This window comes from Nipponia nippon, unplaced genomic scaffold, assembly GCF_047370975.1.
Source record: "Nipponia nippon isolate SJK-2023a ecotype South Korea unplaced genomic scaffold, ASM4737097v1 scaffold_1, whole genome shotgun sequence".
Taxonomy (NCBI): Eukaryota; Metazoa; Chordata; class Aves; order Pelecaniformes; family Threskiornithidae; genus Nipponia; species Nipponia nippon.
The window spans coordinates 31,409,256-31,425,795 of NW_028262290.1; the positions used below are offsets into that span (position 1 = coordinate 31,409,256).

General features: G+C 41.6%; 1 protein-coding gene across 1 annotated transcript; it reads left to right on the plus strand.

The window, feature by feature from the left end:
* Positions 1-17: 17 nt before the first annotated feature.
* ZFAND1 (zinc finger AN1-type containing 1) lies at positions 18-12,776 on the plus strand. The gene is made up of 8 exons (XM_087750844.1): positions 18-100; positions 1,760-1,802; positions 3,758-3,797; positions 4,154-4,281; positions 4,374-4,465; positions 5,182-5,306; positions 11,999-12,154; positions 12,302-12,776. Exons 1-8 carry the CDS (start codon positions 46-48, stop codon positions 12,470-12,472), a joined length of 810 nt encoding a protein of 269 aa, XP_087606970.1. The 5' UTR covers positions 18-45; the 3' UTR covers positions 12,473-12,776.
* The last annotated feature ends 3,764 nt before the right edge of the window (positions 12,777-16,540 follow it).

The following is a 16,540-nucleotide window of genomic DNA, read 5'->3' on the forward strand; positions in this document are numbered from 1 at the left end:
AGCAGGCCCGCCCCCTCCCCCCCCTCCTTTTGGGAGGCCGGGAAGATGGCGGAGCTGGAGCTGGGGCAGCACTGCGGGGTGGCGGATTGCCGCCAGCTCGGTAAGGGAGGGCAGGGTGGCGGGGACAGGCGGCGGCGGGGCCAGGGCGGCGGTGAGGGGCCTGCGGGGCGGTGCCTCTCCCTCGGGGCGTCCTCCGCGCTGCTGCAGCCCCGCAGGGTCCGCTGCCGGGGCGTGTCGTTTCAGTTGTGCCACCAGGTGTGTAATCCCCTGCTTTGCCAACTGTCGTTACCCTGTTTCTCTATTTTTCCCCCTTGCTTGCTTTCATTGATCTCAGGAACGATGTTAATGAAAAAAGTAACCTTTCAGCAAGAGGCAGCAAAAACACTTGTACCGAAAGCTTTATGATGGGAGCGCTCGGTCTTACAGGTGAAGTGACTGAGGTCTTTGTGACCTGAGCTATGGAGTACAGGTGCATGGTGGCCCATTAAGACCAAACCTGAAGGATGGAGAAACGGAGTAATGGCCTGGAGGGGGGTGTTTGCTGCCATTGGTGATGGGGCCGAGTTCAGCAGACAGTGAAGTGATTTTATCTGTAAGAATTGATGCAGTAGATGGGGGATGTGTGCAGAGACTTAAGAAGTATGTGCAATTTAAATTACACAAGGACGGTATGTATGATATGAAGGACAGAGAGGAATCATCAGTGTCGTGCTTTAACCCCAGCCGGCAACAAAGCCCCACACAGCCGCTTGCTCACTCCCCTCCTGTCAGGATGGGGGAGAGAATCGGAGGGGTAAAAGGGAGAAAACTCATGGGTTGAGATGAAGACAGTTTAATAGGTAAAGCAAAAGCCATGCGCACAAGCAAAGCAAAACAAGGAATTCATTCCCATCAGCAGGCAGGTGTTCAGCCATCTCCAGGAAAGCAGGGCTCCATCACATGTAACAGTTACTTGGGAAGACAAACGCCATCACTCCGAATGTCCCACCCTTCCTTCTTCTTCCTCCAGCTTTATATGCTGAGCATGATGTCATACAATATGGAATAGCCCTTGGGCCAGTTTGGGTCAGCTGTCCTGGCTGTGCCCCCTCCCAGCTTCTTGTGCACCTGGCAGAGCATGGGAAGCTGAAAAGTCCTTGACTAGTATGAACACTACTGAGCAGCAACCAAAACATCAGTGTGTTACCAACGTTATTCTCATCCTAAATCCAAAACGCAGCACTATAGCAGCTACTAGGAAGAAAATGAACTCTATGCCAGCTGAAACCAGGACAATCAGGGTCATCAGGACTGTCAAATGGAGGAGATGCTGGGTTTTTGGAAGGGATAGCATCTCCTCCAGTTGGCAATCCAGATAATAAAAATTTAAATTGTCCAGTGCTCCAGCAGTTAGTAAATAGTATGCTGAGTGGTCTCGCAATAAGTTCAATTTTTAGCATAACTGGTAAGTTTGATGGCTAGTCAAATGTTCTCGTTTCAAAGTTCGATATTGAAAAAAAATAATTTAAAGCATAATTCCAACTTCCAGAATATTTATAAATATAATTTACCTACTCATATGTTTTTCAGTAATACTAGCTAGGGGAGTTAAGAGTGTAACTGTGTTACAAAAGCCACTTCTAGCAGTTGCTAAGTGTCCTTGTAGAGATACCTACCCCATGATATAGGTAAGCAAAAGTTAATCGTAAAAATTAAGCTAGAAACTATCAGCAAAACAATGACCATACTGTCTAACTGAAAACAAATCTCTTTGTTTCAGATTTTCTCCCCTTTGTATGTGATGGCTGTTCAGGTGTCTTTTGGTAAGTTCATAGAATCACAGAGTATCTCAAGTTAGAAGGGACCCATAAGGATCATTGAGTCCAATTCCGTGTTCCTCGCAGGACTACCTAAAACTAAACCATATGACAAGAGCATCATCCAGATGCTCCTTGAACTCTGACAGGCTTGGTGCCCTGACCACTTCCCTGGGGAGCCTGTCCCGGTGTCTCAGTGAAGAACCTTTTCCTAATGTCCAATCTGAACTTCCTCTGATGCAGCATCCTTCCATTTCCTTGTGTCCTACCCCTGGTCACCAGAGAGAGGAGATCAGCAGCTCCCCCTCCGCTGCCCCCCCTTGAGGAAGCCATAGACTGTGATGAGGTCACCCCCCAGCCTTCTCCAAGCTGAACAAACCAAGTGACCTCAGGTGTTCCTCGCAAATGTTGCTCTCGAGGCCTTTCACCGTCTTGGTCGCCCTCCTCTGGCCACACTGTAATAGTTTTATGTCCTTCTTATACTGAGGCGCCCAAAACTGCACACAGGACTCGAGGTGGGCCTGCACCAGTGCAGTGTAGGGTGGGACAGTCACCTCCCTCGACCGGCTAGCTATGCTGTGCTTGATGCACCCCAGGACACGGTTGGCCCTTTTGGCTGCCAGGGCACACTGTTGACTCATATTCAACTTGCCATCAACCCAAACCCCCAGCTCTCCGTGGGGCTGCTCTCCAGCCTCTTGTCCCCCAATTTGTATGTGAAACCAGGATTACCCTGTCCCAGGTGGAGAATCCAGCACTTGCTCTTGTTAAATTTCATATGGTTGGTGACTGCCCAGCTCTCTAGTCTGTCCAGATCTCTCTGCAGGGCCTCTCCACCCTCGACAGAGTCCACAGCTCCTCCTAGTTTAGTATCATTGGCAAAGTTAATGTACGTTTGATTCCTGCATCCAGATCATTTATAAAAACATTAAAGAGCACTGGCCCTTAAATTGAGCCCAGCGGAACCCCACTGGTGACTGGCCACCAGCCTGATGTAACCCCATTTACTCTAACCCTCTGAGCCTGACCAGTCAGCCAATTGCTCACTCAAAGTATCATGGACTTGTCTAGCTGTGTGCTGGACATTTTATCCAGAAGGATACTGTGAGAGACAGTATCAAAAGCTTTGCTAAAATCCAAAACCACCACATCTACTGGCTTCTTTAGGTCAACTAGATGGGTGACCTTGTCATGAAAGGAAATTAAGTTGGTTTTCCTATAAGATCTCAGTGTGGCAGTTGTGTAGACCTAAACATTGTATAAAACATTCTGTGCCTCAATTCAGGTACATTTAGTTAAAAATAATTGTTTCATTGAACATGCCACTTTTTTCCCCAAGCGGCTGTTGTGGAACTTCGAAATCAGTGGGATTATCTTGAGAATACAGGTAGGTTATTTTGGAAGGCATCTAGCTTAGACCCTGTTTTGTACTGATTTTTTTGGGAGGGGGAGGTATTTTTCCTTGTAGAAAAAAAATCTAAGTTTCTTCCAAGGTTCAGATCAGGGCCTGTACTTTGATTTACACTTCAGATTAGCAGAGGGCATCTGAAATAAACTCAGATAGAATAAGGGCAGATTTCACTTCTAACATGTTAAAGGCCTTCAAGGAATTTCTGCTGTTGTGAAAGGTGATTCAAAATCCATTAAAACAGACAAACTCCAGTTGCTTTGAGCTGAATTCTTAAGCATGCTAATGTCCTTATTCTCTTGAAATGGTTTGTTATCTTGGGGCATAAGTTCTAAGAGCTCAGTGTTTTACATACTAAGGAAGACTATGATCAATCCATTCAAGGTGTGAAATGCATAGGTTAGAAGAAATTTTGGAGATTAATTTTTCAATTGAAGTGTTCCCATGATAAAACTTGTCAGATCACTCTTTAAATACTTAAATGTTTTCATATGCAGTTTTTTTTCCCTGAAATGTTGATAACGGTGTGATATTTTCTTCTTTTGCCACAAAGCCTTCAGCACAGGAGCCGGGATGCTCATGGGTGTTCTGAGGTAATCTAAAATATATGACTACCTTAAAATTAAAATTCCGTGCAACTTAACTGTCTATTTTCAGATCAGATATATAGACATAGTATATAAGTACGAATTATTTAACTGAGAATGTGACAATCTTAAAAAAAAATGAACCTACTCATTTTCTGCCTGTCAGAAATAAATTGAGTTTGAGTAGGATGATGGTTCTTTCTGTAACACTGAGCTAAACTTAACCAGGACAAAAGTAGGAGAAAATCTCTAGTTTTGCCCATAGAATGGAGAGCTAGCACAGTTCTTTTGGAAAGCTGGGGTGGTGACTTGTATCTGTAATATCTGTTTGTTTACACAAAATATTTTGTACTAATGCTTAGGTGAATATAAGAAACAATTCTGTGAAACCAGATCAGCACAGATCTTACCCATGCTCATACAAGGACTGCAACAGAAAGGAGCTTTTGCCAGTTTTATGTCCCTACTGTGAAAAACATTTTTGTCTAAGGTGAGTGGAACAGAGTGTTGAAACATCAATACTTATTCATTATTCATTAGTGTGTGGAAAAGGTAATAAAGGTTTTACACTGTTGTTTACAGACACCGGCATCAATCAGACCATGAATGCGAGAAACTGGACACACCAAAACCTCGAATGGCTGCCACCCAGCAGCTAGTTAAACATATTATAGGCAAGTACACTGGGGTACATATTGTACAGTTTTCTTCAGAAGACTGTTTGAGCTTTGACCTCCTCTGAGGGTTCAGGTTTGACCAAATAAGAAGAAAGGATGGGGGTTCCTTGTTTAAATAGCCCTAAACTCCCATGTCAGCATGTAATACTGTTCATCTAGACTGAAACAACAGCAGAGTATGTCTATAAAGAGAATCTTCAATGTGGCTCAGGTTTCTTTCAGAATTGTTGTCTTTTCTCATACTACAACTACTATAATGTAAGGAATTGTACTTAGCCATTATCATTTACATACTAATTCATGTGCAAATAATGCAATTGTATTGTATTGGGTGCACATGCCCGTCTGCTGGGATTATATCTACATAACCAACCTGGCAAAAAATGTGAGTCTACACGGTAATGTTTTGCAGCTTTTAAACAAGATCTAGGACAGGAAAGAGAATAAACAGCACTGCCTAACTGGACGGTGGGGTTATGGGTAGACAGGAGGACCTGAAACTGTTGCCATATGAATGCTGTGATGGCCACAGGTGTAGGAACTTAGGAATTCGTATCTATTTGGCATTTGCAACCTGTGTTTACCTCATGACAGTGTTCATCTACATGAAAGGAAAGGGAACTTTGGAGATACAATGGGGCCCAATAGGCTAATTCAAGATATGTTCAAGAGACAGTGACTCATCACACTAACGGGAATAAAATTGTTCTCAGATTCTAAAAAAAATGAGGAAGAAAAAAGCAAAAAACGTAAAGGAGCGAAAACCAATGAGACAGCAGCAAAAGTGGCATTAATGAAACTGAAAATGCACGCGTGTGGGGACAAGTCCTTGCCTCAGGTCAGTCATGTTTATTTTCAATAACTGAATTCTCAAAGGAAATGGGAAGTTTTCTAAATTTCTTGTTCTTCATCTAGTTCCCTCAGTTTGGTTTTCGATTTAATTCTTCAAGCCCACAATCATTTATACATCTATTTCAGCCAGTACCCAAAAACAATCTCGCTAGTCTTATGTCTGTTATAAGGTATCTGTGTAGAGTTCGAAGCAGTCAGGTCATTATTTTATAGCAGAAATGTATTTGCCTGTCATACGGCTGTCACCCAACACTGCGAGGATAGACAGGTTCTTTTGGGGATCCTTGGTGGAATGATGACGGCACTAAGTTGTAGTTACAATTAAAGCTTTATTATTTTAACAGAATTTGATTATCAGCATAGCATAGAATTTTTTAATCAGAGTTGCACAGGATTTTTATAATCAGAATCAGTGCAGCACAATTTTACAAGTAGTGTAGCACAGAATTTTATAGCACAGCTTAGCTTATGCTTCCTAATCACCTGGACCCTCTGCAGATTGCGTCAAATCTTAATACCTGGCTTGCAGTATCAATATCACAGTCATCATCTAGACTCGAAACATGTAAAAGAATACGAGTCAGTCACTCAGTCCTCGGAGGAGGCAGAGGATGGTGGAGGCATCCCTGGCCACCGGGGGATGACGGGTTTTGTGTTCCAGCAGCAGTTCTGGTCCGGGTCCCACTTAGGGCTTGTAACTAACTGCTTGATTTTATGGACAGAGCTCTGTGTGTTGCTAGGCTTCCCTGTTCTGTGACGGTGTCGTCACCACCAGGTTGGCCTGGTGCCTGGGACCTTCAAGGCTGGTAAGGAGGGGAGTAGTCGGCCTGGCGCCCAGGGACCTTGAGACCAGTAGGGAGGGGGAGAAGTAGTCTTCCTGGTGCGCAGGACCTTCAGGGCCATCAGGAGGAGGGGAGAGGGGACTGATAAGTGACCAGCTTGGTCACAGAGAATGGCTGTTTGCCATTTAAAATGGTGTTAGTTATGCTAACCGTATTACCAGGGGTCAGGAGCAGGGGCTACCGGTCACACCCCACCCCTTGACACCATCGTGAACAGGGAAGGATGCCAGTGGTGGTGGTACCATCACCTCTTGCCCACAGCCTACAGCTTAGCAACAGGTTCATAAAGAGGACTCCACGGCAGCAATGGGCCATGTATTATCTGAAGGCTGCTCATCCGAGGGGTGAGGAGAGCATAAAAACATTGGGTTTAGCAATTGATATGCATAAAGATTTAAAGTAAGATATAGCACAAAATAACATAATTCCAACAGCTATAACAAGAGTTAACATTAACAAAATGTGACGGACCCATGTTCCGAAGTCAGGTAGCCAGGACCACAGCCAAAACCAGTCAGCGGGTAGACCTTCTGACAAGAGTTGCTCTTGAGATATTTGGTGAAAAGTACAAACATGTCATTGAATGATGTTTATATCATATTTGATTTGTTTAGATTTGTTAGTATAAAAACAACAAGTGGTGTTTAACAGTATACATATACTTCCTTGTGACGCTAAAAGATAATCTAAGGCCCAGTGATTTTGAATTGCTAATTGTGAAAGCGAACTGATTTCTGATTGCAAACATTTTTTAAAGCATCTACAGTAGCACTTTGGACAATTTCAAGTGTAGCAGAAATCTTCACAATAGCTCTTTCCAGCTCATCAATACTGAAACTTGGAAACAATGCATGCATAAATCGATGGAATTTCGTCGTTCTTTATACCAAGGGATTGATCACAACACACTTAATCGCATACAGGGTAATGGTTGTGTAAAAAGGTAGAAGTTAATTTTTTTTAATTGAAATGCATAAGGAACAAGACACGATGTGGTACAAGTACCTGTCTGTTGTGGTGGCAGGCTTATAGGCATTTGTGCCACAGAGCCAGAACCATCCGGATGCTGGAATGGTGGGCCACTGATTTGGTACTGTAAAATTTCTAGGGAAACATTCCTCACACCATTGATGAACCTCTTTTTCATGGCCACGATGATCAAATGTAAGCAGGCGAGTGTGGCTCATTCAAATGGTGTGAAAAGGGTTGGTGTATATACAGCCAGAGGTGTTATTCCAGTTACCGATGGTCCAGTTGTCGTTAGTTCTTAACCAACCATTACTCTGTAGAGTGTAGAATTAGGACAAGTGAGATTATAGTATCTTTGGCAAAATTTGCCATTAACAGTCCATGTGAGATTCCAGGGTGGTGAAATATTTAAAACAGTATTATTTGTAATCACTGATTTGTTTTTACAGATGCATGTGGTTCTTAAATTGGATTCATTACAAAAGTCTGGTTCAATTATAGTGTATCAGCTGAAACCGAGTTTGTGTCCGATTGTAGAGCTGGGTATAATCACAATTGCTTGTTTTTCCCCACCCAGGTTGAATTTGTATGTTGGGGAATTGCAGTGCACCACGGGGTCTTATCATAAGAATGTGCCTTACAAGGTTGAGTTTGATCATTTGGAGAGCTGGGGAGTGAGTATGCCAGCTTCAGTTGGTACCAAGATGTTTCAGGAACAGGTTCATCAACCCACTCAGAATTAGCATCTGAAGACTGGGGGTGATATAAACAATACTAACAGTTTTATTCATTACCCATTTAAGAAATGATGTTCATGAACTGAGCGACATGATTATCATCCCATTCTTGAAATAGAGAGGAAGAGGTACAAATAAGGATAAGTGCAATACAGTGGGTGTTGTGGTCATCTTTTTACAGCTGAGGTTTTCACGAAGATGAAGTGGTGATTCCTTGGGCGCACTCCAGGTTTGTTGAGGCCAAAGAATCTGTCCAAGTACAGTTCATTACCTGAAGCAATAAGAAATTACTCAGTCTTGGGAATTATCCAAGCCTCAGCGAAAGTTAAAGGGAGCCCCCATTTAGAAACAGTTTTCCATATGCCCTTTTCTCAGGTAGTTAGTAAAGTGACAGATATTTTAGCCATCAAAGGGTAGTTAATAAGAACAGTGTCACCCTGAGAAAAATGACATGCTGACAGTGGGGGTTTTAGATGTTTTATGGGTTGGAGAGCTCAAAATGAGCTTGTTCCACTGGGCATCCAGTGGCTGTCTGCTGGTTATTTAAGCATCAGACAGCTTCAGGTAGGGCTTTACCCCATTTTCCTGTATATAAACTTTGCCCTAGAGCTCATGTGAGTAGACCATTCCACGTCTCGACTGTGCCATTACTTTGGGGTCTGTAGGACAGGTGGAACACCCAGGCAGCTCTGTGATGTTCACACCATTCCTGGAAATTTTTTTTTTAATGAGTGCCATTGTCAGACTGCACACCAGAGGGCATGGGAGTGTCAGCAAACCATTGATTAAATCCTGCCACAGTGGTAAGACCATCAGCTTTCCGGCAAGCAAAAACTTTCCCTAAGCCTGATACTCTTTCAGCTCCAGTAAGGATATAATGCCACCCCTCGGGTGTTCGAGCGAGAGGTCCAACATAATGAATTTGGCAGGTGGACTGGGGAACTTATTTCCTACCCCCTATCCGTTTGGTCCCCAAACAGGTGACCTCCTGGCTGGGGCTCTGGCATTGTTTCTTCATCAATTGTTTCAGTAGCCCAGTTAGTGTTGCCCTGTATCCAGCTCACTGAATATCCATACCGAATATATTTAGGTTTCCTAGTCACATTTGCTGTTTTCGGGGGGCAGGGGGAGGCAGAAGGGAAGTTTCAATTTTACTTTAACAATTCAATAAGGAAGCACTGCTCCATTTACTCTAGTTACTCATATTTTCTGATGTTTCAGAGGGATAGCTCCAGGACATGATTCTTCTTTAATCATGAATGGTTGTGCTGCATATTACCAGGGGTCAGGAGCAGGGGGTACCAGTCACACACGGCAAACTCATCTCAAAGGGATGCTTTTCATGCTGGGTACCGAGAGGCTGCTGACACAAAGAGGACGCAGCTTGCACAGCTCTCTACCAGTCAGATTGAACCTGTCTCATATGAAACTGAGCTTTGTGTTCTGCAAAGCTCTATTCTTTTTTCTGCTACTCAGATTTAATAGACATTTATTACATTGCTGGATGAGGTATGAAGGGCCTGACAGCAGTTGTTCCTGCCTTTGGGTTGGAAAAGGGTTTTGACAGCCTCTTTATGTTTCTTTCAGCCTTTAATTTCTTTGATTCTTGCAGTATTTCACAGATTCTTTATTGTTTTTCACTACTTTGGCCAGTCAAAGCTGGTGTTCAAGTCTTTTCCACATATCAGAATTATGTTGGGTTTAGAAACACCTTGATTCTTTCAGCTAGGGTTTTACTTTATATCTGTACTTACGCATCCTCTTAAAAGAACTGTATTTAAATTACTTTTCACCACATTGTTATATGTTGGAGCACACCAAGTCTGTTATATTTATTTTATAATACTGAAAACATTTTATGTGGTAGTCTTATTGTTAGGTCTTATCTTAGTAAAGTACATTTAATTATTGTTTTTAAAACAATAGTTTTTAAAACTACAGCTATTCCATTACTGATTTCTCTTATGAATTTCTTTTTTTATACTTTGCCATGCTTAGAAATTAGATAACTCTGCTTAGGCAGAAGTCATAATACAAAGACTTGCTTGTAGCATTCTTCACAGATAGTACCACTTTAATAAATATCTGCTGGAGGGAAAGTGATTAATTTTAAATATTGTGGAACATAATTAAATAAATCCACCCTTAATATATATAAGAAAATTTTAAAGGTTGCTTCCTAATTCCAAAGCCAGTAAGCTCTAAAAAGTGTAGCACAAATTACCATATGCTAATTTCTCCTACTATTCATTTTCTCATTCGGATATTAATTGTTTAATCATCTAGAATAGCGGTAATTCTAACACTGGTAAATTAGGCCTGTTAACCTTCAGCACCTCTCTATTTAAATTGCTTCCCAGACTCCTTCTAGCCTTCTGCCCAGTTTGTTCCAGTTTGATGACAGTTTTTTGAATATGAAGTTTCTGGAATGCCTCTTAGGCACATTAGTTCTCTCATCACCACATAGAGAAGACTGACACATTTTTGTTGGAGATGCACAGCAAAAGGACAGAAGGCCATGGGCACAAGCTGCAACATGTGAAATTCCCATTAGATAACAGGAAGAAAAATGACAGTGAGGGTGGTCAGACTTTGGAACAAGCTGCTCTGAAAATTTGTGGAATCGACATCTTTGGGATGTTCAAAACTTGATTGACTCTGACTTGGAGCATCCTGATCTACCTTTATAGTTAGGTCCAGCTTTAAAGTTCCCCCTGCTTTGAGCATGGTTTTGGACGATGTGACACCGGAGGTCCTTCCTTAGCTTTCTTAATCTATGCTTCAGGGAAATCAGGCTCTCTTAGAAATATCTTTTCTCTGGCCTCTTTGTTCCATTAGCTTTCTGCAGATGATTGCTTCTTTTGGTGTCAGACCTGATATGAGTTACCCCTCTTGAGACTGACCAGCTTAAAACAGGATGGCCATGCTGCAAAATAACGTTAGTTATTGTGTCCCTGACTGACCGGCATTTTCTTGGATATGGCACAGAAATTCCAGGAGGCGTGTCCCATAGTTAGGGATGCAACAGTAGAATGAGCTGTTTTGTGAATTAAGTTCCAGTGAACTGCGGGAGACTGTCTCGTCATCCTCAGAACTGGAGGAGCAACTGTGGGAAGGTGCCGGGGCTCTGATAGCAGTTGAGTGATGTTAGCGTGTGTCCGTTGTGTTAGCTGTGTTACAAGTTGTGGTCATTTACATTTTAGCAAGATTCAGGCCCTGCTTCCCTTGCCCCTTTGTAATATTCCTGGATGTTAAAGATTTTCTTGTGTGTGGAGAGCACTCAAATTTTGAGGAAAATGCACAGGTTGAAATTCAGACTCAGTTTTATGAACATAGCTGGGGGAAGGGTAGTTCCATATTTTTCTAGGGAAGTCATAAATAAATCCTTTAAAAAGAAGACTTCTGTCTCGTTTGATAGTGTCTGGCTTGGACTCAGCAAGGGTGGTCTTAACTGATGTATATACCAGTCATGCTTGCTCTGTGTCTTCTGTCGAATGTCAAGAAGAAATAAACCTGAAGAAGGGATTGTCCCAATCCCGTTCAAAATCTCTCCCTTGTAGGTTACTCTTGATATTTCTTAAACAAATGTTTCAGTCTAGTCGATATAAAAGGAGGAAAAACAGGATAAAGGATTAGCTGGCTATGACCGGAATGTTGGTTTGTGAAGCAGGCGTTGCTAGTACAGTGAATTATTCTGTTTTAACCACCTTTGCATTCCAATTTGAGACATTATACTGCTGCCAAAAGCCAGCGCTGCTTATTTAAACTCATCTTTTTCTCCCCAGAACAGTCATTGTTGTCAAGTAAACCCAGGGCAGACACCTTTTCATGGCTGTCTGTATGTAACAGTCTAGCTGTGGGACTCTGGCGAAAGACGTTCTCTCCACCTTTCTGAACTTACAGTCCATCATATATGTGCCTGCAGCTGGAGGGGATTGGGCTTGATGATCTCAGTCATTTATATTCTGCAGTAAAAAGGGGCCTTGGTCCTGATGGAATAGAACAAGTTTCAGTTGGTTATTTTTGGGTTGAAATTTAAGTTTTTTACTGAAAAACTATTAGATGGTTATGACTGGAATTATGTGTTTCTTCTGTGACTAATCTTTTGTTTATTTTTCATGTTTTTCTAGACAGAAAGAATTTACTTTCAAGTATTTTTACCAAAGGGGAACAAAGAGAAAAGCAAGCCCATGTTCTTTTGCAGTAAGTGGAGTATTGGCAAAGTAGTAGATTTTGCAGCTTCCTTAGCAAGCCTTAAAAATGACAACAACAAATCAACATCCCAGGTAAATCAGTAATAACAACAAACATTTTCCAGGTTGTTGGGTTTTGATTTTGGTTTTTTTTTTACCCTTTGTTTCCTGCCCCACCCCACTTCCTGCATCTCAGATCGGCAAATCCTGATGTTAATTTCTGTGCTATTTGTCTTACAGAAGCTGAGGTTGTGCCATGCTGCCTCTGGAGAAGCCTTGCCATTTGAGCACACATTGGAGACATGGCTATCTGATAAAGACTGTCCATTGTACAATGGTGGAAATATAATTTTGGAGTATCTTGATAACGATGTTCTATTTATAGAAGATACAGAGTCGTATTTTAGTTAATTGGTAAATTGTCACAAACAAAAAAAATTGAAGATTTTTGTAGAAGTGTGGTATTCAAACCAAGTCCAGTTTTCTTTTAAAATCACTGGTATGCCAGAATCTGTCCTCAGTTGTAAAGACACAGTTCCCATCAGTTTCTCAATTGCTTGACTGACAGAAGAACTATGTCCTGAAAGGAAAATTAGTTATTATAATAACTAATATTACAGATATTCACTTTCTAGAATAAATTCTTGCTTTATTTAGCTCTATGATGTCAATAATGTTTTCTTAAACTGTATATTTATTTTTGTGTAAGTGATGGGAGAAGTCTATTAAAATCAATAAATAACAAAAATGTAAAAACTTGCAGTGTATCAGTTCTTTGAAGGAAAGAAACAGATGACACTATTGCAACATCTTTTCTACATCTACAAGAACAGATTTCATTGAGTTTGGAATCCAGCACTGTCCATGCCCCAGCTCCACATTTTCTTCTCTCCTCGTAATAGCGTAACAGTGTCTAGAAGGAAGGCTTTCTGAAGCAAAAGTAAATTCACACAGATGTTTTTCTTGTGTTTGTAGATCTCAGCATCATTGTGTGATTAGGTGGGGGATAAAAACAGAACTTGAAATTATGCTTTTCTAATTCTTGTGTAAAAGAGGAAGAAATATGGTAAGAGAGGAAGAAGTACAGTTCAACTAGGAGCATAGCATTCAACAGCTTGTACTTTCATCCTGGCATTTCCAACCTTAGGTAAATCTCTGTTGTTTACTCTTCAGCACTCTGCAAGATGGACTTACTAAGTTTTAAAGCGGTTGTTTACAGTGATTGTACATAAAGAAGTTATACCTCCGGGTGCCTAAGTATGACCTATAGAATTAACGGCTTTCTCAATTGTCAGTGTCTTGAAATTGTTTGGTGCTCATTAGGAAGATTGTTCAGAATATCAGTAGTTGATGTACTCCAGTTTTTGGATCTCTTTTAGTAGATTTCAAAGCTGGATTGTAAATTCAAAGCAAATATAGCAAGGAGGAACCACAAGATTATTTTTATCACAGTTATAGCTATTTTGAATTACTGAAACATAAAAACATTAATGTTGCACGCAAATATTAGGGCCAGCACTTTCCGAACCGTAAGTTCTGATGTATAACCAAGGAGCCTCGCTTCATCTTGGAACAGGCCTGTTACAACCTAAACTCCTTCTGCAGGGGTCTTGAGCCTGTCTCTATGTAAGCTAGAGGAGCAGAACCCTTTCAAGACTAATCCCTCCAGTTTGTTTTCATCTGTTTACGATTATTCAGGCAACGTTTTCCAGTTGGGAGGAGCTGGAAAGGCAATCCGACAATGTATGAACAGGTGTAAACGGAGCAGTGGAAAGCACAAGCCTAGGCTCCATTTGCAAAGCTGTAGTGTGTTTCTGCTGCTCCGTGGCGCTGTGCAGCGTGAGCGAACTGCTGGGGCAAACTTGTTCCTCGGATGCTAAATAGGCTAGCGAGATTTTCAGCTGCAATCAGCTGCAGCGTGTAAGGTGTGATCCATTGCTACTGCAGTGACCTAGTGGCTTGTGATTAGGGTGCAGTGTTCAGACAGAGGAGGAGAAATCTCTGCCTCCCACAGCCTGACTCACGGTGAGATCAACAAGTTTGGAAAGAGAAGAGCTACCTTTCTTTTTCAGACACGGGGCATTTTCTTTCAGGCAGCTCTTTTCGTGTGCTGTTCTCATCTTCACAAGGTTGTTCCAGCTTGTACGTGTTACATACTCGGTAATGCCCGGAGGTGTAACTGGGCCACAGGGAGACTGAAGGTCTACATTGTTCAAAAATGTCAACATGATGCATTTCAGGGACGTTGTCCTGCCATCGCAGTGCATATATAGAAGTGGGGAGTCACTCTATGGGGAGGGCAGGGGACATAAGGCTAAGGAATATTGCTAGTCCTGTGAGAAATGGAGTTTTGGTTCGGAGAGCTGACATGAGGCAGAGAGGTGCACTCAGACCTGCGAGTGGTTACCCGGGCATTCACAAATCTGGATTTGGTGTTTTGGCTCATTCAGTTACCGCATTCGCTAACTGAGGAAAACTGTCCAGGTTTTTCTCTACTATGCGCTTGCCTAAAGGGAACCATCGTCCACTGACTATAATGCTAGATTCTCGTTCATTTGTACTGGTTTGAAAACAAGAGATAGCCATGCATTACATAGCCATTCTAGGCACGGCTGCAATAAAAAAAAAAAAAACAAAACAAAAACCACAACGTAAGAGGAGTCTGCCTAGCGTCTTTTTCGAAGGTGCTCTCCATTGGCAAAACAGTAATGTGGTCTTGTTCAAGTGGCTGCAAAGTATCATTGTTGTCAGTACTACTGAGTAGTATACCTTTATAACAACTTAGGAATATCTGTAGGATTATTATATATTGATTGGACTTGCATAAAAACCAAAACCATCTCAGTAAGCGTGTCACTGTTAATTGTTCTTGTTTTGCTTTACAGTACTCTTTACCGTAGTTTTAACATGACTTAGGTATTGATAAATTATTTTACTGGATGTGGTGTGGATGTCACAAAAAGGAGGGTGCTTCTGGTTTCCGTGAAGGAAAGGGTCTTCAGTGGCTGAATGTTTTGGAAATCTTTGTTTCCTGGCAGCGGGAAGTATACGTGCTTTCCTCCACTTTCCCCCGCCTGTCTCTCCAGCTGTTTGTCATCTCCCTTTCCAGCGCAAGAGGAACAGTTCCCTTTTCCCCTGTTATTTCTTTTCCTCCCTTTCCTCTGCAATTCTTATTCACCTTTCTTTGCATCTTAGGCTGCTGTGGTAAAGAATACGCAGTAAGAGGCCAACCATCATTGTGGGAGAAGCGAGTCGGAGAAGAGCTCCAAACTGAACTCGCTCCCCCTGCTGTTGTTACCGAAGCAAGTGGAAAACGCTGCTACAGAACAGGCTTATTTTTTTTTTCAGCAGAAAATCCTCATTCTCTCCTTATCCCTTCCTTCTGCCCCCGATTTTTCTGCCCTAGCGGTTGCAGGGAAAATAATTAAAATAACTTTTGTTGTGGATAGAGAGAAGATAGACTTGGGATGCAGGAAGTAAATCTTTGGGGAGATCTCAAAGGTTTTACCAGGAAGGTTGCTTTCATCAAGCACCAGTTATTGCTAAGGGCTAGCAGCCTGTAAATGACAGTACAAATACAGCAAGTCACAGTTGATAAGACTCGAAAAAGTTTTCACATTCACTTTCATCTTATTCCAGGAATGTGTCTGTGATTGTATATAGAAGCTCATTCCACTTAGTTTTCAGAAACTGAGAAGCAAAACCAAATTAAGCTAGTCTGACAGATAAATAATTGAGGAGAGGTGAAAACTCTGTCCTAATCATCGACTCTAGGAACCAAAGCAGAAACTTTCCCAGAGCTTCAGTATCTTGCCTAGGCTAGAATTGCTCACATTTTAGCTGTTTAGACTCTAGCATATCTTTGCTTAGCATATACAATTTTTTGCTTTTCTAAAGCTTATTATCTTAGCACATTTTCATAGGGAAAGTTAAACAACTGGATTTGGAAGAAAAAAAAAAAACAAAAAACATATCAGAGGAGACATTTGAAACCATTGTTACTTTCACAGGCTTGTGTTTAGAAGTTGCTGAACTGTTTCACTTCAAAGCTAATAAATAAAATGTTAAACTCACTTCTAGTAGATGGAAAGAAAATGTATGCAAAGTTACTTAACTGAGTCAAAAGAAGTACCTAATGATTTTATAATAAACAGTACTTTCAGCAAAACTATTAAAAGAGGTGAATATCAAGCTTTCCTGGTTGCTGTATCTGTATAGTAATTTTAGAGAATGCACAAGGTCAAGGCTTTGCAAACATTTTACCACTGAGAATGCTCTTGGTAGCAGCTCCTGGCCTTGTTCCAGTTCAAATACTGCTACAAAATTGCCCGGCATATATTTGTGATATACATAACACAGTTTGGAAAGGGTTACATTGACATCAAAAGATCAATTTTGCTTGAATATGTGACTTGTTAGATCAGCTGGGCAATGCTATAGCAAACAAGAAATAATACACCACACTAGGAGAGCAGGCAG

Bases quoted from the DNA above. Each gene is read 5' to 3' on its own strand.
- ZFAND1 (XM_087750844.1), top strand. From the start codon at position 46: ATGGCGGAGCTGGAGCTGGGGCAGCACTGCGGGGTGGCGGATTGCCGC. The intron at 3,798-4,153 runs GTAATCTAAAAT...ACTAATGCTTAG, and splicing joins ATGCTCATGGGTGTTCTGAG to GTGAATATAAGAAACAATTC. The intron at 5,307-11,998 runs GTCAGTCATGTT...ATGTTTTTCTAG, and splicing joins GGGACAAGTCCTTGCCTCAG to ACAGAAAGAATTTACTTTCA.